This window comes from Procambarus clarkii, chromosome 71 (genome assembly GCF_040958095.1).
Source record: "Procambarus clarkii isolate CNS0578487 chromosome 71, FALCON_Pclarkii_2.0, whole genome shotgun sequence".
Lineage (NCBI taxonomy): Eukaryota > Metazoa > Arthropoda > Malacostraca > Decapoda > Cambaridae > Procambarus > Procambarus clarkii.
Genome location: NC_091220.1, coordinates 9,774,909 through 9,799,150, shown reverse-complemented (window position 1 = coordinate 9,799,150; position 24,242 = coordinate 9,774,909). Strand labels below are relative to the sequence as shown.

General features: G+C 40.5%; 1 protein-coding gene across 2 annotated transcripts; it reads right to left on the bottom strand.

The window, feature by feature from the left end:
- Positions 1 to 6,158: 6,158 nt before the first annotated feature.
- On the bottom strand, positions 6,159 to 24,128 carry LOC123745509 (NSA2 ribosome biogenesis factor-like IP259). 2 transcript variants are annotated; one of them, XM_045726088.2, is made up of 6 exons: positions 23,992 to 24,128; positions 12,375 to 13,284; positions 9,634 to 9,730; positions 9,346 to 9,432; positions 7,618 to 7,748; positions 6,159 to 6,316 (listed from the first exon to the last, which is right to left on the bottom strand). In XM_045726088.2, exons 2-6 carry the CDS (start codon positions 13,149 to 13,151, stop codon positions 6,173 to 6,175), a joined length of 1,236 nt encoding a protein of 411 aa, XP_045582044.1. In that variant the 5' UTR covers positions 13,152 to 13,284; positions 23,992 to 24,128; the 3' UTR covers positions 6,159 to 6,172. The 2 variants fall into 2 exon arrangements, with proteins under 2 accessions (XP_045582044.1, XP_069168061.1); XM_069311960.1 differs by lacking the exon at positions 12,375 to 13,284 and having other exon boundaries at positions 9,634 to 9,745; positions 23,992 to 24,123.
- Between the last annotated feature and the right edge of the window lie 114 nt (positions 24,129 to 24,242).

Below are 24,242 nucleotides of genomic sequence, written 5' to 3'. Positions count from 1 at the left end.
CAATAATCTTTGTGTGACAAGTGATCAACAAGAGGCTCACAACAGTCACTATACAAGGCACTTTACATCTATGGTGAGTCACACAGTTACTAGTCTTGCTCCACACAAGAAGGGGCCTCGTAGCCTGGTGGATAGCGCGCAGGACTCGTAATTCTGTGGCGCGGGTTCGATTCCCGCACGAGGCGGATACAAATGGGCAAAGTTTCTTTCACCCTGAATGCCCCTGTTACCTAGCAGTAAATAGGTACCTGGGAGTTAGTCAGCTGTCACGGGCTGCTTCCTGGGGGTGGAGGCCTGGTTGAGGACCGGGCCGCGGGGACACTAAAAAGCCCCGAAATCATCTCAAGATAACCTCAAGATAACACCCACCCAACTGGGCGGCAGCTTTACAGCTGCCTATGATCCAGCAATCCTAAGGTTTGCTGGATCTGGTTTGCTATAATAGAAAAGCAAATGTATAGCATAGCAGTAGCAGGAGCCACCCACATCTTCACAGACGGATCGGTGGACACAGAATATGAGAGTGCTGGCGCTGCTCTTTGCACGGCCAGCGTACAGACAGGCATATTGGAGACTGGGAGGACTAGTATCATCAACCCAAACTGAGCTGTTTGCCATACAACAGGCATTCGCATATGTGATTGCACAAAACACTCAAAATGCAATCACACACACAGACTCAAAAGCTGCACTTCAAATACTAGGACATAAACAGTGGAAAGATAATGTGGAAATAATTACCACCAATTTGTATCTTGGAGCAGTCGCTAAAGGCAAAGGACTCAACATAACCATAAACTGGATCCCATACCATATTGGAATCCCATTAAATGAGAAAGCCGATGAAATTGCTAAATTGGCAACTCGACATCCAGTGATACATAAAACAATTCAACCCAGCCTAGAGAACATAAAAAACATCATCACCAAAAACTCTCACATCTCAACAAAGCCTACCTACACCAGAGAGTAGCTGAAGGTTCGCCCTCTGCAACATGGTATCTTCAGGCAACCAAATTAGAAAGGTTAAATATCCCAAAAGGAATCCACAGGGAAATAGCAGTTAGGTTATATAGACTACGTCTAGGTTACAGATGCAACTGGGAGATTGGTGAACCCCGACAGAGAGAGTGCATCTTCTGCCAAACAGTCACAGAAAAGCCATTACTTCACTATCTTCTGGAATGTGAAGCAACCAATGACCTTAGAAGAGCTTTAAGAGTTCCCGAATCATGCAGTGGGCACCCTGAAGCCATCAACACAGCCACTCTCCTGGTCAACAAAGGTGTCCAGCAGTTGGACACCCTCATAATGACTGTCAAGCAGTATCCTCCCCGGCGATAACAGATTGACGATTAAATGCGACCTCAGAACACTGAAAAGAATTACTGAACAAAAAATTGTACCACTTACGGGCTATTCATGCCCGTGCCACATCTTGGGTGGCTTAATCTTTATCAATCAATCAATCAATCATAGCAATCCAATCCTGACTGATACAGAAAACGAAACCAATGACCAGACTGCAGACCCTGCACTATCCGAAACCATCCCAAGGAAAGTAAGTCAATGTTATTCAGGAAAGTACATGCATAGTTGATTTACAAACAATGTTGGATTTCTAGATAGAGGTAGTACATACAATACCTAAAGCCACTCGTACGCATAGCGTTTCGGACAAGGTGAGGTGGGGGAAAAAACACTTAGACAAAGTTACTATTAACTGAGCTCTAAGTATAAATTGTGTTAAAAAAAAAAGATAAAAAAGGGGGGAACATGGAAGAAAATAGCCAATATACAGGTTGGTCAACAAACAGCCTTGTTTAAAAATAGTAAGACATGGGTTGACATTTAGGGGTAAGGTAGGTTGCATGGAGTTAATTAGGTAGTGCTTAGCTTTTATCTTAAAACTGGTTGGGATAGGTACACTCTTATAGGTAGATAGGTACACATGGTTGGGAAGGTCATTCCACATCCTGGGTACCTGATTTGTAAAGCATTTCTAGTTTGATTAAGTCGTACTCTTGGAATATCAAATAGGTATTTGTTTCTGGTGTGGTGCTCATGAGTTCTGTTACAACCTTCTAGAAAGCTGTTAAGGTCAGGATTGTCATTACAATTCAGTTTTAAATATATAGAGTACACCTGAGAGGATGTGCAGTGACTTAATATCAAACATTCAGAGATTTGAATAAGGGTACAGAGTGCTGTCTGGGGACGCTAAGCCCCGGAAGCACCTCAAGGTGGGGCCACAGTTAGATATTGTTCTAATAGAAGCTTTGTGTTTAGTAATTAGACGTAAATGATTTTAGGTAGTAGAACCCCAAGCACAAATACCATAGTTGAGATAAGGATAGTTGAGAGTAATAGTGTCACCTGGGAAGGGCGAGGTACATAATATCTGATCTTAGAAAGAATGTCAACAGTTTTAGAAACTTTTTTTGATATATTTACAATGTGTCCCTGGAAATTCAGCTTGTTATCGATGAGGACACCAAGGAATTTACCATCAACTTTACTACTGATTTGTATATTGCTTATTCTTAGATTAATTTCATTTGAGGATTTATTACCAAACAAAATATAGAAAGTTTTGTCAATGTTAAGGGTGAGTTTGTTGGCAGTTAGCCAAAGATGGACTTTATTTAGCTCAGTATTCAGTGACATTTAGAGCAAGAGGGTCAGGACTGGAGAAAATAAAAGTTGTCATCAGCGACTGATTTGAGGTGTTGAGAGGCATTTGGAAGGTCATTAATGTAGATGAGAAAGAGGAGAGGGCCAAGTACGCTGCCGTGTGGAACACCAATGTTGATGGGTAGTGTAGGAGAAATGGAATTATTCATAGAAACATACTGGAGCCTGTCAGTAAGGTAAGACTGAAGGTATTACAAGGAGTGATCCCTGTAATGTGATAGTGGACTTACCTGGCACAGGAGCGGTGCGCACCTCGTCACCATGACGGTTACTTATACCTCGCCTGAGGAAGTTACCTCTGCTACTAAGAACGGATTCCGGTGATTTGGTATCGCCAGCACACCTCACCAGATCACCAAGGAACAATACTACAGACTTCGTCAATGGTACCTGGTTGATGGGGTTCTGGGAGTTCTTCTACTCCCCAAGCCCGGCTCGACAGGTACAGCTACGATCACTTCACCAAGACGTACACTTTCCAGGACCAACGATGCAGCAAGTGAGCCGGGAACCAACACTTCTAGGACTGGGTCAAAGACTGTCTTCACTGTACAGGGGACGGACCATACTGTTATCTCCGCTGCCCCCTCGAAGAATTAAGGAAATAAAAATGTCCGACGCCAGGCAGGCCTCCACTCGCCGTGCACCATCGACTTTCAACGTGCAAGCCGCCAACTTCCCAGAGCTTCCGGGTTGTGGATGAGCTACCATGCAGCCTGCAGGCCAATGGGGGTCTAGCTCAGAGTCCGGCAACCATTCATCGACTAGGCTGCTACCGCTACCACCTCCCTCTGGCCAATCAAGCCAGCCTTCACCACACTACTCGCCTGCTCCAACATCGTTAATAGTGAACCCATGAGCACCACACCAGAAATAAATACAGTTTTGATATTCCTAGAGTACGCCTTAATCAAACTAGAAATGCTCTGCAAATCAAGGGGCCCAGAATATGGAATGACCTTCCCAACCATGTTAAAGACTGTACCTCTCTCAACCAGTTTAAGATAAAAACTAAACACTACCTAATAAATTCCCTGTAATCTACCTCACTCTATTGTCAACCCATGTCTGTTATTTTCTTTTTTTTTTTTTTTTTTTTTTTAATCAACACTGTCAACCTATTGTATTTGTGCTGCTTTTTCAGTCATGTTCCCCCTTTTTTTTATCTTTATTTGTATTTGTTCTCAACACCTTTTATTCTTTATGCTCAATTAGTATTAAGTTCTAGATATTAATGTTTTTCTTGCCCGAAACGCATTGCGTAATAGTGGCTTTAGGCATTGTATGTACTAGCTCTATCTATATATCAATCCATTAATGTAACATCACTTGTATGTATATACCTTACCTGAATAAACATCTGAATCTGAATCTAGTAGTCTTCGTAATAACGCCTCTAGCCGAAATGATGGCAGGCACGAACTACAAGGAATTCGTCTAAATTATCAACAAACTCTACACCGAAAATGGACCACCTTACTGAAGTCTCTACATCTTTACCTGACCCAGAGTCCCAGAGCAACAAGATACTTCTGCACCATCTACTCAAGCCGCGTCTGACATCAGTACTGATTCAACTACTGCTTTAGACCTGCCATATAAAGTCTAAAACCCTCCAGTCAGTCATCTGATGACTCGGTTGATGTCAACTACTACTCAATCTTCTGCACCTCTACTCTCTCCGTAGCTACAAGTCGCCTACGCATCTGAGGCTAAGTACACGTTATGTTCATACCTTCGAAGAACTTCACAGCCAGAACCCCAACGAACCTGCAGTGTCACTCAACGAAAGGATCAAGTACCTTACCTTGCAACACCATTATTCCAGCTGAGACCCTCTATACCCACTACGACATCGACACTCCGCCTAGATCTCAGTGATCCTCTATACTTTGAAATGTACCCAGGACGTCACCTACGAACCAAGAAAAGATATGACGACTTGATGACTATGCCCCATCTTGTATCTTCGTATCGTTTCTGGAAACCCAACAAATTCGATTGTCTTAAGTCTGCTGAGATACAGCCAATGTTGAATTTAGATTGCCAAAGGCGAGATAGGATTAAAGGAATCCGGACCACTGAGAGTTAAAAATTAGGTACGACACAGGGAAGTTGACAGCGAGAATGCAGTGAAATTGAAATAAGTTTATTGAGGTAAAATACACACAAGGGGATGAGGTAGCTCAAGCTATTCTCACCCCATTCAGTACAACGCGTTAATATATACATAGACACACATCACAAATAAACATATTAGAATGCAGTTGATCGTACAAAATTGAACTAAGTTCAGCCGTAAAGATGCTAGTGCACCTACACCGTCGTCGACTTGAGACCTATCGTTGAAAACGGAAATGCAATGAACTTTGAAGACGAGACTACGTTTCGGCCCGTCCTGGACCTTATCGAGATTGTGATAATGTCAATCTACTTAATAACAGTCCAGGATGGACCGAACAGTTGTTGTCGACTCATCTTCTGGTGTATGGTTTATTCTTCATGTCTTCAGCCACGTTATTGTGACTCATTGTCTGAACACTGAGTGTCCCATAATCAACTTTTATACTAGATTGTATTTGAGCTAAAAAAAACAAAAATATTTGAAGATATTACCGTTTGCTAGTGCAGGCTATTAAACGAGATGCATCCTTTTCCCCTAGATTTCATGTATGACTAACCTTCCCGTGTTAAAAGTTCATCAAGTTCCCAATATACCACAAAATACGGCAGAACTAATTCAGAGCATCTAAGATTATTATATAAAAAATATGTGGAGGACAGGTAAGGACAATTAATAAAATACTATTGTATTAATTGCATGGTACTGGACCATTATAATGTCAATTGTGATTCCCAGCTACCCATTGATCACAATCTACTTTAAATGGTCCAGGATGGACCGAAACATCGTCGTCCGTTCCTCTGGTGTGTGGTTTAAATCATCTTCCAGCCTCGTTGACATTTGTACACCTTACGGCCAAACTACTAACAAGTATTGCACAGGCACAGACACGGAAGATTCCTGGAGAGAACACCCGACTCTTACCGAGGACAATTTCAGAAATACATACGTGTCACTCATCAGATTTTCATTACCTTGGGAACCAAGTACTCACACCTGAGTACAGGGGCCTCGTAGCCTGGTGGATAGCGCGCAGGACTCGTAATTCTGTGGCGCGGGTTCGATTCCCGCACGAGGCAGAAACAAATGGGCAAAGTTTCTTTCACCCTATGCCCCTGTTACCTAGCAGTAAATAGGTACCTGGGTGTTAGTCAGCTGTCACGGGCTGCTTCCTGGGGGTGGAGGCCTGGTCGAGGACCGGGCCGCGGGGACACTAAAGCCCCGAAATCATTTCAAGATAACCTGAAAGGGGTCCTCTTGTATTCACAACGTTGAGAAAGGCAGTCCATCTTATTTTAATAAATGTATTTAAATACACAAGGTTACAAAAACCAGAAAGTACCACAAGTATATTTATTCAGGCTTGTTGAAAACAAACGTCAGGTGGCATCGACCACAATACTGGCGGTCAAACATGTTGGCCATGAAGACGCCTGCACCGCATTCCTCGCTGGGACACTCGCGACGCTGCCGGGTGATCTTCCCATTGTCATCCACCTGCAACAACATTACATCAAACCTGTAGCAGTCACAGTAATCAACAAAATAAGGCTAAAATTATCATGTTTTCATGAATTCTACCAGTTATTATTTAACCGGGATGACATTCTGGCAATCCGTATTCGTAGTCCTGAGGTTCCGGGTTCGATCCCCGGTGGAGGCTGAGACAAATGGGCAAAATGTTTCTTTTGCCTTAGCCTGTTACCTAGCAGTAAATAGGTACCTGGAAGTTAAGACAGCTGCTACGGGCTGCTTCCTGGGGTGTGTGTAACAGAACGGAGGCCTAGCCAAGGAGGGACTAATCCCCGAAATCACCTCAAGATAGATCCCGCATTTCTGGGATTACACTAGTTTAATTAAAACAAGAAACTTAATGCTTCACCGCCTCATTCAGAGTTATATACCCAGCAGCAAAGGTTTTGGAACCAATCAAACTCTGCCTTTGATAATGTTAACAAGATGTAACAAAATGCGTATCTTTGCATCAGGCCAAAATTTTTTAAAATTAACTATTCTAGTAAATTAATTAAATCAATTATAAATTAACAACATTTCATATCTACTAAACTGTAAAGGCTATTTATCCTACTCAAGTTTTCATAATCTAAAATTCCAACTGCCTTGTCACAAGTTTACATCTAGGAATTTTTCCTAGCTATCCCAGCATGCCTCTACATATACACCAGGATCTTGCTGGATACAGTATCAAATGGTTTTAAAGTCTACATGAATCTTCCTTCTCCTGCTTGATCCCAGGTGACCTGTCTCCCTACATCACCATCCATTTTCACATCTATCTTTACCTCTCTAGCCACTAGTTTCATCCTGATTATGTTCATTACTTCACATGTAGATGAAACCCATCATATTTAAGGGCTGATAGGCAAGCCAGCCCCCTGTTAACTGTTCATGGGAAAGCTCTAGCTCCTTGTAATAGCTTAAAGCTGGATTGTACATATTGTAAATCTTGATATATATTTATCAAGTGCATTCAATTCCCATAATACAAATTGTGAAGACTACATAGCTAATTGCTGTAATGTTTCCTTTAAAATTCACAAAAGAACCAGATGGCATATCATGGCATTAAAATGGTTGATGTACCTATAGCTACACTTCCGTTTATGTGGCACTCTTCAATGCAATACTCGCTACAAAACATTTTTAAACTATTCCAAAACCTGCCAATAGGAAGCACACACTATTCAACAATACCGACGTAATCCCCATAAGGAATCCTCCTTTTAAAGAAGTTATACTAAGTACACAAAGAAGTTATACTAAGGCAGCACACCAACCTTGTAGTACTTCAACACAGCCAGCTTAACTTTCTTATGCTTGTGTTTGATCTTCTTTGGGGTGGTGTAATTCTTCTTCTTGCGTTTCTTGGCACCACCACGCAGGCGCAGCACCAAGTGCAGGGTCGATTCTGTTCATAAACAAAAAAATAAATCAGCTGGAACACACAGTACTGGCATTTTCAAAATATAATTGTTTAATGTGGAGACAGTACTTTAAATATATGAATGTGGCAAATTCACTTCACCCTAATTTAATCTCTCAATCCTTTGGGTGACAAGTGACAGGGGTCTCCGGTATGTATGCATGGTCATCTTTACTTATAATGACAATCGTTATCCTTTGCCAAACGTACCAGAAAACAGCAAACTTATTATGTACATCAACTCAATTTACTCCCAGAGATCTAATAATGGGCTCTAATTTAAAAAAAAATAAGCATCTACAGCAGGCTGTTATAGCTTGTTGTGTTCCAGGATTCTTGTGCTTTTTACCTTAGTTCTGTTGCAGACAGTTGGAGAATACCAAATGGAGAATCTATTGTCTACAATTAATCCTACAGCTCCACAAAACAGCCAGAGATGTTCTTGCCAGTTATCCATTAGCTGTGCAACACAGATGTTTTAAAAGAATTGTACAAGATTTAGCACTTGTAAATACACAGCGTATACCCCACACAGTATGGAGTGAAGCCACCACCACCACAATAATCTTCAATAAGTGCTGGGAGAAGAGTAAGGGGAGACGTAACCACCTACAAAATTTCTCGGGGGAATTGACAGGATGGAAAAAAATTCTTCAGCACGGGTGGAGCACAAGGGGAGACGGGTGGAAACTTAGCACCCAGATGAGCCGCAGAGACATTAGAAAGAATATTTTCAGCGTCGGTAGTTAACAAATGGAATGTACTAGGAAGCGGTGTGGAGGCTGATGCCATACACAGTTTCAAGTGTAGATATGATAAGAGCCCAGCAGGCTCAGGAATCTGTACACCACTTGATTGATGGTCGAGAGGCATGACCAGAGAAAGCTCAACCCTCTCAAGCACAACTAGGCGAGTACAGTTCATGTCTGCCACTTCAGGCTTCCCACAAATAAATGCCAACTTTGACAAAAATTGTTGGTACCCCTCTTCCTGGGTGTTGGAGGCCTCAGTACCAAGAATGCGACCATGAACAATGCATGCAGCAGCTCGCAGTTTTGTTATGCAGATCGTGGCCACATAACCACTTGGTAAGAAATAAATAAATGCAAGATTGTGATAAAAGACCATGGCCAAAAGTTAAATATCAGTGAACCCAATGCTAGTTTTCATGTTCACAGAACATGGCCAATTTTCTATGCATTTATGCATCATTAAATTTTTTTTTATGTTAGTTTAGAAAATGAACTTTAAAGTTATTCAGAAATTAGTGACAAGCACTAAGATAACAGCAGTGTTGTGGTTAATTAGTAATATGTGAAGTACTTTGTACTTTACTTTGTCCATTGCCGACAGCAACCAACAAGCACGATATGATGTTCTTTGAGTATGATATTACCAAACCCGCCAGAACTGCTCAATGGCTTGTAATGGTGTATAACAATGTTATATAAAAATGTATGTAGACAGTGTAATAAAATACTACGTTTATTGTGCCACCCAGCTGACAACTTTTGACACATTGCATGCTTACTCCCTTGTATAACTGCATGTTCATGCGTTCTACTATTGTGCCTGAACTTACCTTTCTGAATGTTATAATCTGAAAGAGTGCGACCATCCTCAAGCTGTTTGCCAGCAAAAATCAGTCGCTGTTGGTCAGGAGGAATGCCTGAAATATTAAAATAAATTCAACATTAATCCCATGAAATTTTAAATAATTTTATCTAAATATAAAAATCCTTCAATGTCAATGCCAGCTTGGACAAGACAATGTAATGAAGCAGTGTTTATCTCTGCTAAATATTCAATATGCCAAGTTTGTCATGTTAACAATGTATCAAGAAAATGTATTAAAACTAATGTTACATACCTTCCTTATCCTGAATCTTAGCCTTCACATTTTCAATAGTATCAGAAGGTTCGACCTCAAGAGTGATGGTCTTCCCAGTTAAAGTCTTCACAAAGATCTGCATCTTTACGGTCTGTAAAGAAAACACAAGTTAAAAAGGGCCAACAAAAGGTAAATTAGTACTCACTGTATACCAAAAAGTAAAGGCCATGCATTTTTAAGAAATTTGCTTCTTTCATAAGCTAATCTAAAACCAACTATTTCAGAGTGCACATATTGACGTTTCAAGGTAACATTGCACCACTTAATAGCACCTACACTGGGTTAATACTGCTGTATACTCAAACTCCAGCATCACTTCTTCCAAGACATTACTATAATTACTTGTGGCACAAGAACTCCGACACCAATTATTTATTATTCTTGAAATAGACACAAACAAGACTTAGCTTTAAAAAGCAGGAGCCGCATCAAGGCAAGACTTAACCCATTCCCATACTAAAGCACAATTCCCTGCCCATGTTTGATGAGGCAGACAGACAAGTAATGGCAAGCCACTTGTTTCAACAGCATTTAATTTTTAATTCTTCAATTAAAACCGAGACCAAAGCAGACACTGCGAGTGTGTAAAGTAATATTAGAGATAAACATTTGTTCTGATAACTGGAACCAATCTTCAGCAGTTTGAGGGAACTAAGTAGTATGTTATGATGCGGAAGTCTTGCAATGAAAGTAAAAGATAAAATATATTTATATAGCCAATTTTTTTTTTAGATACTTATCTATGAAATTTTGCTTACAGTTTGGATCATGGTGTCACCCTTTACCAGGTAATATGCAATACTAAATACTTTTTCAGAAACAAAACTATTACTATACAAGGGCCAGCATATAGAGGGCAACAATGTTTATACAAAAATCAGGAACCATTTTGTTAGAAAATAATGTTATATTAATGACAACTGGAATGAGCAGATAGGAAGTCAATAAAATGGCACTGCAACCAATATTAACTATAACTCAGTGGCTTAAGCTCTGCTTATTAGTACCTTTAGATCATTTCAATTACCATATACTAAATATTGTCCATTTTACACCGCCCACATTAAGATGCCTTTCTCTTCCAGATGCTCTAAACCGACGTGCAATAATGTTTAGATATGTGCAGTAAATCTCGATAGATCAAAATGCCTCCCACAGGAGTGGCATGCCTAGTGAGACTTCTCCCTGCAGTTTTCAAAATATCCCAAACATCCCAAATTCGACGCTTGAGCCATATTTTAAAGCCCAATTTCTGGTCTCTACGTATTCGCAGTTTGAAATTACGACTTCTTATACCGTCCAGGGCAAAGCAGAAACATCATTAGACATCAGTGACGTCGCTAACAGGAACTGCACTTGCACAACCTTCTCCAGACATTATGATACCACGGCCAGGCTGCTAGACAGCTGTTTACAGTCTCGATGCACAAAAACTAAATGTTTATTTTGGTGGGGAATCGTGAGGTTCTTATTTGTTTCATGATTTCCCTAAAATTTCACAATGTCTGAGGATGTAATGCCTAACAATCACAAAGTTGAAAGAAAATCTACCAATATTTACCTTCATTGGCAGAGTAATCATTGAGTTAGAAAAAAGCAAATTTTAATTTCCAATTTATAGTGAGTTAAAGGTGGGGAGTACCTGGGTATGAAGGCCTCTACTGAATAAGCAACCAAGAGCTGTTAGCTCATGCATGTAGCATGAGCTAACAGTCTGCTTGCCCTATATCCACAATGATACGTGCACAGTATATTGGAGGGGGAGGAATATTGCCACCAGGGGGCATCACCAGCTGCAGCATACAAGTGGCACAATGCAACTTTTGCCACAACAGCTTAGTGGTTGGTTCTTCATTAGGCATAAAAAATGTAGGTGGCTGATGTAACGAATATATAATATTGAACTTATTAGTGATGCTAAAACATCTGTACCAATATTTTAAACGTTCCATTATAAAAATTATTACTGGCAGCCCAAAACAACGTTCCACTTTTATAAGTGTATCAAAATTAATATTGCATCTGTACCAATGAAGAAAATACCAACCTTTTCTATTGGTCACCAGTGCCATCTTTGAACTACAATATATAGAAAAAGTTAGCTTGAGCAACTTCTAATCTATAATCAAGCCTGTTCAACACAATTATGATGACACGCACATTACACGTTCTCCAGACATAACTATTCTAACTAGAGCCCAATGTCTAAAGTGGTAAATTTATGCAAAATTAATGATCAAATAAAATACCTTTCAAATTAAGAAATGTCTAAAAAGTAATTGCCCAACATGAAGACTACTGATTACAGTCAGAAGCTAATTAAGATCCAAATACTCCAGATGTGTTAAAAATGTTTGGTACAAAAGTTTATAGCTTTATTGTCATTTTGGGTTACACTGCCAAACCCTAGTAAATATTCTTGGCTTACTTTGAGTAAAATTTGAAACTGACGGTGCCTAAGTTTCACCTTCCATAGTGTTGAACAGCACCTTTAATGTGTTACAGGAAGTCAGGTGCTCGAGTATTAATATTAGAAATCCTATTGGATATGAGCTATTAAAAAAGTACCTCACAAGACCTAAGCCGTCTCAACATTATGGTGCATCAATAATAAAAGGCGAGAGAAAGACTTTTATATTTGCTTTTTATTTATGAAAAGATAATCAGTTCACACTGCACATTTATGAAGTACTAATGTACTTCATCACATAAAATTAAACTAAAAGAACAGCATTAATACAACCATCATTTTCTGGGTTGTTTGTAACCTGAGCATATTTACCCCACACAACCTTTCCACTTTGGGTAACAAGCCCAAGTTCACTAATATTGACCTCAATAACTGTGCCTTTTGTAATTACACCAAGAGATGTGTACATTGTCGAACTTGGATTTTTCTTAACCCCAATAATGGGAAGGCAAAATGTAGCTTTTAATTCTGGATGGGTGACATGAGCTTTTTTAAATCTTAAAGCCATTGGTCTGATGAATCTTTCAAATTTGGGTGGTTTTCTGGTGAACTGATCCCCAACAAATGTTACTTTTGTAACCATCCTTTTCCAAGCCTTTGCTTTCCTTTTACCAGTTTTAACAACTCTGAACACTTCTGCCTCAGACTGTGCTCTAACTTTGGGTATTGGAACATCCCATTTGCCAGCCTTTTCTTTCCTCTTCTGCTTTATCATGTTGGATAAAACCTTGGCACGTGACTGTCCCTCACGATCCAAGAGGTAAGAAGGAATGGCTCCCTCTGGAACGGCATCTTTATCCTTTTGTTTTGTCAGTTTATCTTCATGAGCTTTAATAGTTTTCTTCATTTGAATCTTTTCTGAACGGCGCTGCTTATGATAGAGCTTTGCCTTTAATCCAAATATCTTCTTTGCCTTAGCCGATCTTTCATGAGGTTCACGGGCCTCTCTCTTCCGTTTGCGCTCCTCATAATCAAGTCGTCGGCCATGGCGCTTGCGATGAAGCTCAATATGTTCGTTCTGTGGCATTGTGTCAAGTGTGAGAGCCGACCTTACGTACTTAAAATTTACTACTTTTGAGTTGCTGGTCCACAATAATTATTTGATGTTCGATGAAACATTCACACGTGGGTCTGGGGTGGTGTTGCCAAGATACCAGCACCTGGGAAGACGAGGAGGCACATTAGTAAGCACTCCAAGTCTTTCCCTTCTATTGCAACCCAGACTTGAAGCTTTAACAAAAGTACGTAAATTAAAAAAAAAAAAAAAATACATTAGGGCACTGATTAATATAATTACGAAGTTATGAATAATAGTGTGTACAGTACAGGTATTTTGGTTCTTTCAATTACAAAATCTGTGATTTATTTCATAAATGTCAAAAGAACATAGCAAGTGTAAACCATTTTTGTAGGGGATGTGGATAATCAAGAATGAAAACCTTCAGCTGGCATATTTCTGGGTACAAATTGGCGTAAGGAAAGTTCAGGTGTTAGGCAAGGCTGGGAAAGGAGTGCTCAAAAGCAATGGAACCCAGGATTCAACCGAATCCAAGGTTGCAGTGCATGTGACCAAGTTATGGTTCAGTGGTTTAAGGCATGTGCTTGGAAGTACCTAGTGTGCAGGTTCAAATTCTCCTCATGGCTCCCACTGATTTCTTCATAGATACATAATGTTAATGTGATTTCTTTGTAATTACCCAAGTGTAGTTACAGGATGAGAGCTACGCTTGTGGTGTCGTAAGAAAACACGTGTGAGGATGACCATAGAGCAAAAACAAGATATTCGTAAACATGAAAATGGTACAAAGGTTGTTGAACTAGCTTGGCAGTTCAACAAACGTTAATGATATGCACTGTAATTGCCAAGAAAAAGGACAGTATGAGTGCAAAAGTGGCAAAACTCATATCAACAATCACAAAACAAAGAACACAAACACTCGAGGATGTTGAAATGTTATTGCCATTTGGATACATAAGGAGTTAGCAGGCGATAGTATTTCAGAGGCCATCATTTGTGAAAATGCGAGGCATAATCTTTTAAAGAAAACCCCTGGAACAAGTGATGCAGATACAAGAGAGTTTAAGGCGAACAGGGGATGGTTTGAGAAATTTAGAAAAAGTAGCATTGCGAGTTATGAGTTGGTGGAACACAGCGAAGACTTAACCATCAAAGAACTTTTAGGCCTTCACAAGGGGCAACAAGAGAGAGCTGAGGAAACATTTTCAGGGGAGTAGGAAGCAGTACAGAATGTCCCTTCAACAATTAAGTGTAGACTATGGGAAGAAATGCAAACTTGTTGAAACGACTCGCCCAGAGCAAACTGTAGAAAGGCGTTGCCTTAACCTTTTTAAATGACACTGATGCCTCACTACAGACAAGTGTTACAATGTAGGGAAAAACAAGTCTATAGAAAGGTTTTTATTGAGAAAAAAACAAGCCACAACCAGGATCTAGTGGTATGCAGGCAAAACATAGGAGAAAGTACCCCCAGAGAAGTCATCACTGCCTGATGTTATAATGGAAGGGAGACTCCCCTTTCAAACACTTAACACCTCTCCTCCTCAGTCTTCCATACGCCAACAAGTCATAAAGGTAAGCTAAAATAGATTTAAGTTATTATTGGGAGTGTGGAGTGGATTAATTCAATTAAATTATTTCTTATGGGAAAATTTGTTTCGGGTTGCTAAATTTTTGGCTTATGAACCGACTAGTAACTGATTAAATTTGTAAACTGAGGAGCCACTGTACTGTCGTATAACACAAACTGACGGTTTTGGCCTCTACCACCATCTTCTCACTTGGCTTGTTCCAACTGTCTACCACTTTCCAACTGTCTACCACTTATCACCTATCTCCTAGTTTTGGCATGTTTAACACTTTCAGTTCTATAAGTGATACTGCAATAGAGTTTTGTAATTCATTTCCACAATTTGTAAATTTTGAGGGGTCTATTTTTCTCAAATTCCACATTCCAAAACATGGCATTAATTCACATTGAATTGCATTTGCTACTTGACTCTCCAAGCAAGTGTTTTTATTTAGATCAATTTGGAGGGCATTACATCATCCACAAACGTTCATATAATTCTGTATTCATTCTGGTAGATCATTTATGTAGACGAACATCACCGGTGCAAGAACTGAACCCTGCGGTACTCTGCCAATAACACTCCTGCAGTCAGGTACATTGTATCCGATTACTGTCCTTATCTGTTTGTCTCTGAACATTTTATTATCTGTTAGAAGTCTCCCCGTCACCCCTCCAGGATATTTGTCTCCAGAACAGCCACTTGAGTGGGACCATTAATGGTTTTTTTTTTTAGGTCAAAATACAGTCAACCCAACACCTCTTTCTGTAGCATCTCTGTGGCTATCATAAAGGCTAAGTATAAGTAGATCTGTTACACAATTTTCTTGTTCAAAAACCAGTCTATTATGTCATTACTCTCCAGGTGTTTAACCCATATGACTTTCTAGTGCTTTGATTACCACGTTTGTTAATGACACAGTCTATAATTTAAAGGTCTGTGCAGCGAACCCAATACTGGTATGAAAAACAGCATGTAAAGGATTTGGGAATGATATCTGATGACCTAACATTTAAGAAGCATAACCAAGCAAATATTGTGCCAGCCAGAAAAATTATTAGATGGAGTACGAGAACTTTCAAATCAGGGATCCCATCACAATGGTTGTACTATTCAAATCACCTGTGCTGTGCTATCCCATCTTGAGTACTGCTCAGTACTCACTTTCCCCCTTCAGAGCAGGGACTGCTGAAATAGAGGAAGTACAGAACATATACGGCATGCATGGATACAATAAAGCACCTAAATTATTGGGACCGTCTCAAAGCTCCAAATGTACTCATTATTAAGATGAGATATATCAAATAATATACACATGGAAAATACTGGAGGGCCAGGTCCCAAATCTACACAGTAAAATAACATACCAGAGTAAACTATATACAAGAAAATGCAAAATAGAACCAGTGAAGAGGAGTGCCATAGGCACAATCAGAACACTGTATAAACATCAGAGGTCTACAGTTGTTCAACATTCTCCCAACGAGTGGGAAATATTGCTGAAACCGTGGACATCAAGAAAAACCAGAAAGGACGAGGGAGAGAATCAGTAATAGCGAGAATCCGTCTTGGATACAAATATCCATGGAGATTTGGAATGGAAACAACAGTTGATCAGCGAAGTTGCAGAATCTGTGGTGAGTGATGGATACCGCCTTGACGACTATCTACGTGAATGTGAACACCTGAGAGACATTAGGAATAACTGTAGAATAATAAACCCCACATTGTTTGAGTTAGGAAAACACCATGTCAAATATTGATACTGTTCTTAAAAGATTTCCCCATTTTGCACCCGCAAGATAACGTAAGCTTTTAAGGGTTGATAAATGTTAATCTTCTTGTTTGAGGAGCTGTTCACTTGAGACAGTTATAAGCAAGTCCCAGCTGTGTCTGGGTACAAGTGACAGGATGAACAACCCAGCGGGTTTTCTTCCTATTGGGGAGTGTTGTACATTACAGCACACAATTAGTTTCACATGTGTCTTTAGAAAATAAACTTGTGGAAAATTATTAATATTCAAGACTTTGTGCCCAGGATTCTGATAATAGCAGTGTGCGACAAGAACCAGTGATGACCATATGTATATCAGGATGAATTCTGCCGTGTCTGTTGGCATCAGCAACTGACTGGCAGATGGCTCCCAGCTATCTGGTTATATGATAGGAAATGCATATAACCATGGTGTGTGGATTACGAGATTACCAACTCCTAAATGAACTGTTTAGTAGTTGGTTATAGTGCATAATAAATGAAGATAGTTACCTATAATATTTGTATAGTGTAACCAACAGCAAAAACATTAAGCAAGGAAAATGTGCACACGTAAGTGACATGTTCTAATGTAATAAAAATAACATTACTCATACCATTCTCGGTAAATCCACTGATTTAAGACAATCACCCTTCAAACCACCTGGGTGGTTACCTAGACAAGTAATAATTCACTGTGCTGGGGGACAGGTAGTCAGTTTATACACAGTACAAATTTAGGCCTATAACTAGGTCTATATGGAGGCCGGGTCGACGACTGGGCCACGGGGATGCTAAACCCGGGAAACACCTCAAGGTAGGTCTCCCCCAGGGTCCAATTACTGACCCCAGACCCAGGATGCAATCCCAACAACAACCTGACCTGAATACCTATTTACCACTAGATGGACAGGCATTAGGATTTTTTTTTGATTCAGCTACTTGGAACAAACGTCCCAAGTAACACGGGCTATGGTGAGCCCGTAGTGGACTTACCAAGCACAGGAGCAGGGCTGTAACTGTGGGCATTAGGCGATAGGAAATGCATATAACCATTTCGGTTCTTATCTTGAGATATTTCAGGGCTTTGCGTCCCCCGCGGCCCGGTCCTTTACCAAGCCTTTTTGTTACACATCCCCAGGAAGCAACCCGTAGTAGCTGTTTAACTTCCAGGTACCTATTTGCTGCTAGGTGAATAGGGGGGCCATCATGGCGAAAGAAACTCTGCCCATTTGTTTCAGTCTCCACCGGGGATCAAACCCGGAACCCTAGGACTATGAATCCCAAGTGCTGTCCCCTCAGGGCGATACCTGCTAGATGGGGTCCTGGGAGTTCTACGCCCCAAGCCCAGCCAGGCCTACTCGTGAGAGCTTGGTCCAACAGGCTGTTGCTTGGAGCAGCCTGCAGGCTCACATCCACCACAGCCCAGTTGATCCGGCTCGGAAAATAATCTAGTTCTTTCGAAGATAGCCACTGTTGTTGGCCAAGATATGAACCTAGAATTCTGAATTGGGAATCAAGAACGAACCAGACTACTACCAGGAACCTTGGGCTGTGATGTGTGATGGTATGAATGCATATTACAGTCCCAATACGTATACTTGTAAACTTAAGTGAAATTGTTGTAGAGATTATTCTCAACATTGTTGTAGAGATTATTCTCAACAAATACACTATTATAAAATTGCTGGTTAATAATATAAAAAGCATATGTAGAACAAATTTTGTTTGAAACTAAGAATTTGGTTTTCTGTAATTGAAATTTGATGAGACCTCAATATAAGCCTAACGTGTAGGAATACACAATGGCTTCCCGTCCCCCGACAATTATAGAGGTCAGTTTTTCTATACCTTGTGTATGATTGTACATGGAGTAGATAATAGCACTAATAATAATGTGATAACCATGGATAATGGCACTAATTACTGGTTTTGAAATCATAGCCACCAGGGAGATGACCTCTGAGGGCAGGCATGTACCCATGGTACTGGGAAATATGATTCAACTTTTTGCTCACCTATCTAGCATCTTCAGTTTGGTTTCGAATTATACCGTTTTCCTTTGGCCTTTCGTTAAAATTACTACCTGGTATATGCAATTTACCCATCGTGTTTAGTCAAATATTGAGCTTTGAACTCTCACACCTTTGACATCAGCTGGAAAGATGCACATTTCAGAAAAAACTTAAATTTGATTAAATTTCTTAACAGCTATACAATTGTATACATACACTACAGTATTATGTGCATTTATATTCTAGTAAATATAGTATAGACAACTGATTGACAACAATATAGACAATCATATACTCTCCAATACTTCATTTTCTAGAAGTACCAATGCCTTCCACCTTTTTGTTCTATCCTACACGTGGAAACAAAGCTAGAGTGATTGATAAACAAGTTCCGATTGCCTGGAGATTAAGGTGCACCGTTTTATTAAAATGTCCCACCCATTCTTGAGGACATCATTTGACACTAGACCTTTACTCATTTTTGCCATATTTGGAAAAATTCTATTCCCCTTTCTTCCAGGGCCTTAGTAAAAAGATGCAGACCATACATAGTGCATCACCATCTAGTGACAATGCATACGGTAGCCATGCCAGGAGCTGCTAAACTTTTAACAGCAGCAAATTTGCAATATCCACGTATACATGTGCACGCAAAAAATATTTAAGGGGTGACAGGTAAGCTTCTAGCAGGGATGAAAAATTCCGATAGAAAAAAGAGGGCAGTGTATCGGACTGGAGAAATGTCACACGGAGTACCACAGGGTTCAGTTCTTGCACCAGTGATGTTCATTGTCTACATAACCTATCTACCAGGTGGAACACAGAATTATATGAACATGTTTGCTGATGATGCTAAGATTATAGGAAAGAAAAAACTTAGATGATTGTCATGACCTTCAAGCAGACCTGGACAAAAGTACAGTATATGGAGCACCAGTTTGCAAATGGCATAATATTCACATTCCATGTTATGGAATGTGGAAGAGAACAGACCCCACACAACCTATAAATTACATGAGAAATCTTTAAGAAAACTATCAACTATAGACCACAAAGAACATTGTGCGAGGAGCCTATGCTACACATTCTAACTTCAGAATTGCTTTAAAATAAAAAATTTAAGTTTCTGACCAAATCTCACCATTTTTATACATGCGTGAAGTGCTTTGTTCTAAAGTCCTTGCTGTCGTTTAGTCACAAACCCATAATGTTTGGAGGTGTGAATTCTTTTTAGTCTAAATTTTGCACATATTCGGAAGGCAACAGTGAATAATTTTTACAGTAAACTGCATTATCAAACTATTTTGCAGTGTGCAACATGAACGTTGTATGCCATTCTGACACTAATTAATAAAATAAGTTGGTGACATTTCAACTTATTCGTAATTTGAAATCATGAAATTAAGTTTTTTTTTCTGCATATGCTGGGGGGACAGGCTGCGTCCCAAATTAAAATGTTAAAATTCAAATTTTGATCAGATTATTGAGACTGGTTTTAAAATGAGTGCCTTTAGATTGCACACAATTTGATACTATAATGAACGACATAACTATGTCGTTCATCAAGACCTTAACTGTCATGACAATTAAGGTCAGAACACTGAAAGATTATGAATACTTTTGTGATGAGCATCCAAAATTAAAATATTTGTTAAAATTCCATTTATCGTGCTATTATGGAACTAGTTTTCAAATGTGCGCCTTTATACTGCAAACAATTTAATGCCAAAACGAACGACGTAACACGACAATTTATGTTATCAAACTGATAAGAGTACACACACACCAGGTTGCGGGTGTACCAATTGGTGCTCGCTCACTGGTAACGCTGGCCAGACTTTCGGCTTTGCTGTGGGGGAGTTGAGCCAGGCTTTTCGACCTTTACGTGCATATACCCCTGTAGGGAATTTTATTGTGAACACATCGATACCAAAAGGATCAACGTAGTACAACAATTAAGGTAAAAAAAAAAAATGAGTACACAATTTAGTCTAGCCGCGGGCTAACGAGAAACGCCCGGTGCACAATTATGTAGGCTGGGGTGCGCACGCCAGACGCGAAAGTGTTTAGGGGGTGGTGGCGATGGTGATTTGGTGGAGACAGTGGTGTGGTGAAGAAGCACGCCAACAAACTGGAAAAGGTGCAAAGAAATGCCACTAAGTGGCTCCCAGAACTGAAGGACAAGAGCTACAAGGAGAGGTTAAGAGACATTAAATATAACAAACTGGAAGATAGGAGAGGTGATAGGATCACTACGTACAAAATGGTAACAGGAATTGATAAAATTAATAGGAAAGAATTCCAGAGACCTGAAACTTCAAGAACCAGAGGTTACCAATTTAAACTAAAAAAGGATGCTTAAGATAAGAAAATTCACTTTTGCAAACAGTGGTAAATGTTTGAGAAAATGGTGAGGGCCAAAATTGTCAGTAGTTTCAAAGTGTTATGACAGTACTGGGAAGATGGCCTACCATGAGCATAGCTCTCATCTTGTAACTACTTACATAATTACACAACATTTAGGATTTACTATACAAAATGAGTACCACTACAGACTTCAATACAACACATGAGCAGGATATAATTACATAAAAAATGGACAGTTATTCCCATACAATGACTCCAAGACACTACAGCTAAACCACAATAGATATGGATTTGTGCTTCATGGATTCTAAAAGTAAAAAAAAAAAAAAATTTCACGACCCACTTTTTCCTGCCCATACCCTAAGAGGGTTTTGGGAACAAATCCACAAGAGCCGTGATGGGGGGTTCGAATGTACGAATGGGTGTCCCCAGCTAGAAACATCCCGTTCATAGGTTCGAACCCTCATCACGCCCCATGAGGATTTGTTCATTTGATATATCACACTATTGTGATTTCTGTGTATAGGGTTTTGGGAGTTCGTCTACTACCCTGACCTGAAGCCCGGCCCATGCATGATAAAAGCTAGATAAAATTATCTGGCCAAAATGAATCAATATATGCAGCTCATACCTTGCGTTTTGAGAGCCCTTCCACTCCCAACCCCAGTCAGAGGCCAGGAAACAACCAGTGAGCCACAACCAGGTCCTAGTGGTATGTGCACAACAAGAGTACCCCAGATATATCACTGCCTCATGTTACAATAGACAGGGATGCTTCCTCAGTCTTCCATACACCAACTAGAGTCCACAATAAAAGTGCAGTTAAATGTTGGTTTATTTAGTGTACATTTATTCCTTTGTGTATGAAAAAATTCAATATGATGGATGAAATTTGTTATATTTTTGGCGTGGAACATTAATTAAATTGCCATTATTTACGAGAAAACTTTGATTTTTATTTTGATTACAAATATTTGGGTTACAATTTTTTTTAGAATCGATTAATTTTATGCAGCGACTTTCCACTATTAAGTTAAGGCTAGGCTTGGATGGGTTTTAAAAATCTGTTTTAACAGTTTTGCCAAGTGACAAGGGAAGTACTCTAGTGCAAAGGGAATACATAACATTAAACGTATATTTATGATTATTGGGATAATCATTTTTTTTCCCAAATCCCTTAACTTCAAGATGGAATAGCATTTACTTTGTCGAGACAACCATTATCTAGAAAAGTAACTTGCAATGTCAACGATTGTAAATGTATTATTTCCCCCAATATATTTTTTACAACTTTCATTTAAATTTTAAGTTAAAACTTTTTTCCCATATACTTTATTATTTAAACCATATTTCACTTGTAACTAAAATAGCTCTAGCTAAGTTTGGCAAGTTTAGTGTAACAATGATTGGGAAATTTCAACATGGAAATATCACATGCAACTCAGATGTATACCTAGTGGTGTGTGACGCAGCCGTACACCCATTATTGGCCGTCTCTAACCTGTGCTTTACCAAGTGATACCACGGCATGAAATTATCCAGACTCATTTCTCAATTTCAAACATGTACACCAACAAAAGCAGTCAAGGTAAATACTGTGAGCAAGACTGCCACACAATACACTAGAAACACCAGGCAAGAACTACATATAACATGGCAAGCAACCACGAGGGAGACGCGGCGGTCCGCCACACAACTTCACTTCAAGTATCTTATATCCCCCCCATGATGGAGTCTTGTAGATGTGCTACCTGGTTGATGGGGTTCTGGGAGTTCTACTACTCCCCAAGCCCGGCCCGAGGCCAGGCTCGACTTGTGAGAGTTTGGTCCACCAGGCTGTTGCTTGGAGCGGCCCGCAGGCCCACATATACCTGGTTGATGGGGTTCTGGGAGTTCTACTACTCCCCAAGCCCGGCCCGAGGCCAGGCTCGACTTGTGAGAGTTTGGTCCACCAGGCTGTTGCTTGGAGCGGCCCGCAGGCCCACACCCACCACAGCCTGGAACTTCTTGGAAAACAGTCCAATTTTCTCTTTTAAGATGTCCACGGTTGTTCCGGCAATATTTCTTAGTCGCTGGGAAGACGTTGAACAACCGTGGACCTCTGATGTATATACAGTGTTCACTGTGCCTATGGCACCTCTGCTCTTAACTGGTTCAATCTTGCATTTTCCTCCATATCGTTCACTCCAGTATGTTATTTTATTTTATCAACCAAAACGGTTTACCAAGTGCCTAAACAAAATGACTGAGGCCCAGTTTATGAACCATAGTGACCACAGCTGCCTGGCAAAGGGGTCAGGGAGGTAGTTACCAGTTCCCCGTGGCACAGTGGTAACACTCGCCCGGCGCTTCCCGAGCGCTATGGCCTGGGTTCGTATCCTGGCTGGGGAGGATCGACTGGGCACCAATCCTTAGCTATAGCCTCTGTTCACCCAACAGTATTAACTATTTGTACACCTAGTCAAGCTATTAGCTTTTGGACCCTGCCTGTCTAACCAATCTATTGTCCTCTATTGTATACTACATGTCTAACACAGTGAATGGGTACCTGGTTGTTAATTTAGTGGTTCGTATTCCAGGGAAAATTAAGATTAAGGACTTGACCAAAGCTCTAAGCGTGCTAGTGACTTTACAAGACGGTAACTCTTATATAGTAACAAAATTAATAAAAGTTAAGGTTGCAGAGGTGCCAGAGGCCAGTGTGGCCGCCATGTGGTCACCCACCCAACCACTGCCCCCAGGCCTCGCACACTAACAAAAGATAATGCACATTATACAGAGCCCACAGGTGAGAGCCAGCCAGCCTGGGGCAGGTGTGGGGCAGGTGTGGGCAGCGTGGCCCCACACCTGGGGCAGGGCGCCTGCTGGCCCCCACACTACCTTTTAAAGACATTCTTGGCAAAAAGTTCCAAGAAGCACGGGCTATGGTGAGCCCGTAGTGGCCTAGCCTGGCACAGGAGCTGTAACACGACCTTCACGCCGCTCTAAGTTACAGCAGGCCACATATACACACCAATATATGGCAGCGTGATCACCACGCGGGAAGAGCAGCGGCAACACCTTAACTTATGTCGCACATTTAGCCCACTTCTAACACGCTATATGCTACAGGAGTACGTGGTGTGAGAGCCGTGAAGACTTACCCAGGCGTGGCGCCGGAGAGGACCGTGGCGGAGGTAGCGTGGAGGCAGGAGAGGCTGGAGTATGAGGAGCGGGGCGCGGGAGTGGCGGCGGGTGATGGAGGCCGCACCATGAGGACCTTCACTACCGCGGTTCTAACTCACCTCTCACAAAACATCTCAAAACTATTCACCACTATCTAATATTATTAACCCATTGATTTTACGATTACACTTTTTAATTAGTAAAGCTGATATGTATTTATTTTGTTTGG

Excerpts from the sequence above, each read along its gene's own strand:
- LOC123745509 (XM_045726088.2), bottom strand. The coding sequence starts at position 13,151 with ATGCCACAGAACGAACATATTGAGCTTCATCGCAAGCGCCATGGCCGA. Across the intron at positions 9,731-12,374 it reads GTATTAATGCTGTTCTTTTA|ATCTTTGTGAAGACTTTAAC; the intron begins GTTTAATTTTAT and ends GTAAAGATGCAG. Across the intron at positions 9,433-9,633 it reads TAAGATTCAGGATAAGGAAG|GCATTCCTCCTGACCAACAG; the intron begins GTATGTAACATT and ends TTAATATTTCAG.